Here is a 4,829-nt window from a genome sequence, read left to right as displayed (position 1 = left end):
GTCAAGGAAAGCTGCAAATGGAAAGGACTGACAGATCTGCTGGATCAGGCAGTGAGCAGGCAGGCTGGGAAAAGGCTCGCCAAGGCAGGCAAACAGTACTGCAAAGGCCGAGTGTGAGGGAGGGTAGTGTGTTTCATTTTGCAGTCATTCCACATATTTTTCTAGTGTTACCCTAAGGAGATTATGAGCCATTTCACGCCTTCAGTGGAGTTTAGTACAGTGATTGCTCAGCACAGAAAGGCCTCTGGTGTTTACGTACCCATTGTAGGAAGGGTGGTGTTGGGACCCCGCAGCCTGTGTTATTACTATCCTCTTGTTCACGTCTCCCCAGCTGTCCTCTCGGTTATGTTTAAGAGTGAGGGAAGGGAAAATATTAGGAAACTAGACTGGTACTCGGAGTGGCTCTAATGATAGTACAGCTGCTAGAAGCCAAAGATGCAATATCAGTGCCGTCTCGTCAATGAGGTCGACTTTAGACCTCCGCATAAGTGTCGGTCAGATCCCCTGGGGGCTGAGGCATCGGGCCAAGCAAAGAGGGTGTAGCAAGCAGCTGCACCCCAGCCTTTTGAGAAAGAGCTGTTCTTACCAAAGAAAGAAGACAACACTTCCATGAGAACCAAGGGCTTTTTATGGTTAGCACGTACAGTCAAAATCTGCGAGTGGCAGCTAAACTAGAAGAGCCAGATGCCTTCTGGGACAAGGAACCTTCCTTGCTTCTCCCATAGCTGCCAGACTGGGCCTCTGGACAGCATGGGAAGTGTGCCAATCACACATCCTAGACAAGGACCAAACAAGGCAGGAGGCCATGATGTTCAGCTCACGAGCCCTAGGAGAAGAGGAAATGCACATGAGTTACACCCAGACCTTAGAGCAGCTGAAACGGTGCACTTCCCATCTCAAAGGGCACATGTCCTGGATCTTCCAAGGAGACAGCACCACAGTTTCCTTCATCTGTGACTCAAGCATTAAATCCCATCTCCACCCCTGTACCCACATACCCCTTCCGCAGGCAACCACCCTAGCCTGCAGTCAGGCACTCACCCAAGTAATCATCCATCAAGGAGCCGATAGCAAACTGTAGGAGAGAAGGTAAAAAGGAAATGAAGCCTAAGCAAGCACAGAGCTATCCCCTAACCTTCCCAGGCCCAGGCCTTCTGCCCACCCATCCCCTCTTCACAGCAGAGGAGCACCAAAACCCCATGATGTCCAGGTGGTAAGAAATCAAGAGCTCCGGGCTCTGCCTGGTACTGCAAGGGAGGCAGGCAAGAGACTCACGATGTCATTCTTATCCACTCGGGTCCCCACAATCTTCAAGCGGATCTCATCATCCTGCTGAATCACAATGTCCTGGGGGAGAAAGAAACAGTATACTCAGATGTCCCCCAGCCAGTACTCCCCCTCAGAGTGGCTCATTCCCTCCTTTCTCTCACTGACTTCTTCCTACCCCACTCACCTCATCCATCGTCTTGTAACATGGAGGGTTGGAATTAGGGTCAAACTCCATCTCTGATGGGATGGACTGAAAAGGAAGTGGTATGGGGTCAACACTTTAAATGGATGCTCTGGTAGGTGGTCATGAACGTGGGTCTCTCCTTCCTAGCCCCACTGAATGTGCCCAGACTTACATGTCGAGAGATGAAGCAGGACATAGGTCCAATCTCTGTGAAGAGTCCAACCTAGAAGGAAAATGAGTGATCCTTGCTTTTTCCTTTGTCTCCAGAAGCCTTCTAAGTTTCCCATGTTTACCTAATTCCTAATTAATTCTCCATGTTTTGAAACCAATCAGAATCACAGCATTTGTTTTCATCTCTCTTTTTTTCAAGCCTTCGTTTTAAGTTAAGCAAATTTAGTACAGTAGTGAAGATCAGAGGCCTGGAATTTGTCTGTCCAGGGTTCGAACACTTGTTGGTCACATGGCCTTGGCAACCAGACTTAAATTCTCTAAGCTTAAGCTTCTATAAAAAGAGATAAATGCACCCACCTCCCAAAGTCACTGTGGGGCTTTTCACATTACCTGGCCCACAGTAACTACTCAATCAGTGGAGGCTACTATCATTATGACTATTAATATGAACTCATATGCCCCAAGTGAGGTAGGGTGAGGCTATACCATCTGACAGGTGAGAACTCTGAAGCACAGGAAGTGGCTTGGTCAAGGACACACCATTAGCAAATGAAGCTGGGACCCATACCACATCTTCTGAGGGACCACCCCACTGCCTCCCCTATGTTTGGTCTCACCTTGTTGACCTGAGTGACAACAGCATCCACGACTTCCCCTTTAAAGGGCCGGAAAACAATGGCCTTGTACTTAACTGGATAAAGGACAAAGCCTCGGCCTGGCTGGATCACACCAGCACCAATATTGTCGATGGTGGTGACAGCAATTACAAAGCCATACCTGCAAGGAGGGTGACAAAGAGAAAGGCAGTGTGTGAAAAGAGCCTCTATACTGTCTGTAGAGTTAGTGAGCCTGGAGGTAGGGGGACAGCACAAACAGGAAGTACCGCTGCTCCCAGAAAGCTTAATGGCCAAGAAAGAAGGCAGGACACTAATCATCGCCTGTAACGCCAAACACTGCTCTCATAATTTCATAATAAATGTCCAAGAAGGCTGCAGTCCTTGAGCCAAGAGACCCTCAGAATCACGTGGGATGTATTAAAATGCAGATTTCCAGGCATGTTCCCAGAGTCAAGATTATGTAGTGATAGGATGAGGCTCAGGAACCTGCATGTTCAAGAAACACCCCAGATTATCCTAATGATGGAGGGCAAGGACTCCACAGCCCTCTGCTCAGCCTGGCTCATGCACGTCATCACGTGCGAGTCCGCTCCATGCAGAGCCCAGAGATGGGCCACCGCAGGTCCCTGGGCATGGGGGATAGAGAAAACCAGCAGAATCACAACCGGGGAGCAGACACCCGCACAGTGATCAGACTGTGAGCCCCACAAGGGCTGGCCTCATTCTGTCTCTCACTGCATCATTCCCAGAGACCGACCCGGGGAGGGGGCGGGGCGGGCATCACAACTGGAGCTTTAGAAATGTTTGCGGAGTAAATGATGACCAATCTCAGCTGATGGAACAAAGTCTTGATTCAGCTTTGCAGAGGGCTCCATGGGAACCCAAAGCAGGAAACAACGGATTGCATGGGGCGCCTAGGAGTGTGTGAGAGGGTTCCCCAGAGTACGTGTTAGGACCTTGCATAATGACTAGGCGTTGGGGAGGGGTTGCAACACAGGGTGCCCTATGCTTATCGTATGTTTATCACTGATCGGGCGGCACAGAGAGCGGCACTCACTTGCCGGTGCAGGTCCCCTCCACCTCGGTGAAGAGCTTCTGCTTCACGGTGTTGAGCAGGTTGGGGCCGAAGTAGCGCGGGTGCAGCAGGATCTCGTGCTCCAAGGAGATCTGCGGAGAGAGTGGGATGGCGACCAGGCGAGGAACAGCAGGAAGACGGGGCAAGAAGCGGTCCCTCATCCAGGCGCCCCACCTCTCTTCTCTTGACCCTGCCCTCCGCCACCTGGTGCCCTGCTCACATGGTAGAACATCTTCCCAAACGATTAGGAAAGCAACTCAATCTACACCTGCCCAGGCAGCGACGCCTCCCGCGCAGCCGGAAACACACGCAGCCGCCCCAACCCAGCTTCCGGAAGGGACTTCGCAGACGTAGGCGGAGACTCCGTGAAGCCCCGCCCCTCCCCGCAAACCAGCGGTCCTACAGTCCCTCTCTAAATTAACCGAGTCCAGAATAGATGAAAGGAATTGAAAGGAATTGATGAAAGGTGGCATAAGTAACGCGCTTTAGCAGAGTGCATTCATTTAAACCTCCAGGTAGATAGTATCAGGGTTCAGATAAATTGCAGGACTCCCAAATGGTATCTTAGAATTGCTTGGATGTGTGTGCAGGGGAGCGAGGAAAACATTGTAATTGGAGTCAAAACCATTAGTAATAAATACTTGAAGCTAATCTCTCCCTAACCATATAATTGTATGTGTAGGTATAAGCCTTCCATTGCTGTGATATCCTTCCTCTCCAGCACTTGGGTTTTCTTGTTTGTTTTGTTTAACCATTTTAATATCTGTGTAGTAGTATCTCATTATGGTTTTAATTTTCATTTCCTCAGTGTCTAATGATGTTGAACACCTTTTCATATGCATATTTGCCAAGACTGATCTTTTCAAAACTCAAGTCACACCACGTCGTTCCCTACTTTAGAATCCAATGGCTTCCCTAGGCCCTAGAATGAAATCATCACCATGGCCCACCAGGTGGAGGACAGGTCCAGCCAGCTCCATTTTCTGCCTCTCTCCCTCTTGCTTTCTTCACTCCGGTCACATTGGCCTCCTCGGACCCATGCTGTTGCTATTTCCCCTGCTTCAAATGCTCTTAGCTCTGATCTTCAACTGGTGGGGCCGGGAAGGGGGTGGGTGTGGGCGGGCGTGGGCGCTTCTTATCCTTCAGGCATGAATTCAATATCCCCCGCTGTCAAGAGGGCTTCCATGACTGCCCTGGCTCAAGTAGCACCATTTTGCTCATTCCTCTGTTGTTTTGCCTTGTTTTATTTTCTATTTGAAATCATCTTATTCATTTATACATGTGTGTATTGTTTGTTTTCCCTCAAGAAGGATAAAGATTCTCATCTGCTGTGTCCCTCCGTATCAGCAATGCCTAGAACAATGCCTGGCACACAAACAAGTGCTCAGTATCTATTTGCATCACTGAGTGAATCTCTGACACCTACAATGACCCTGGGCAAATAATGGAGCTTAACAAATGTGGATTGATTGAGCATCATTCTCATAATGAATCTATTATTATCTCTTTGAGC

At 49.3% G+C, this 4,829-nt stretch overlaps 1 protein-coding gene across 2 annotated transcripts; it reads right to left on the bottom strand.

The window, feature by feature from the left end:
- Positions 1–610: 610 nt before the first annotated feature.
- Positions 611–3,645, bottom strand: POLR2G (RNA polymerase II subunit G). 2 transcript variants are annotated; one of them, XM_037052953.1, is made up of 8 exons: positions 3,537–3,645; positions 3,299–3,408; positions 2,242–2,401; positions 1,626–1,676; positions 1,454–1,519; positions 1,276–1,347; positions 1,042–1,075; positions 611–826 (listed from the first exon to the last, which is right to left on the bottom strand). In XM_037052953.1, the coding sequence occupies exons 1-8, from the start codon at positions 3,546–3,548 to the stop codon at positions 813–815; spliced, it is 519 nt and encodes a 172-aa protein (XP_036908848.1). In that variant the 5' UTR covers positions 3,549–3,645; the 3' UTR covers positions 611–812. The 2 variants fall into 2 exon arrangements, with proteins under 2 accessions (XP_036908848.1, XP_036908849.1); XM_037052954.1 differs by having other exon boundaries at positions 2,317–2,401.
- Between the last annotated feature and the right edge of the window lie 1,184 nt (positions 3,646–4,829).

Source organism: Sturnira hondurensis, unplaced genomic scaffold, assembly GCF_014824575.4.
Source record: "Sturnira hondurensis isolate 20B ecotype Veracruz unplaced genomic scaffold, ASM1482457v3 Scaffold0007797, whole genome shotgun sequence".
Taxonomy (NCBI): Eukaryota; Metazoa; Chordata; class Mammalia; order Chiroptera; family Phyllostomidae; genus Sturnira; species Sturnira hondurensis.
This window is presented reverse-complemented; position numbering and strand designations above follow the sequence as displayed.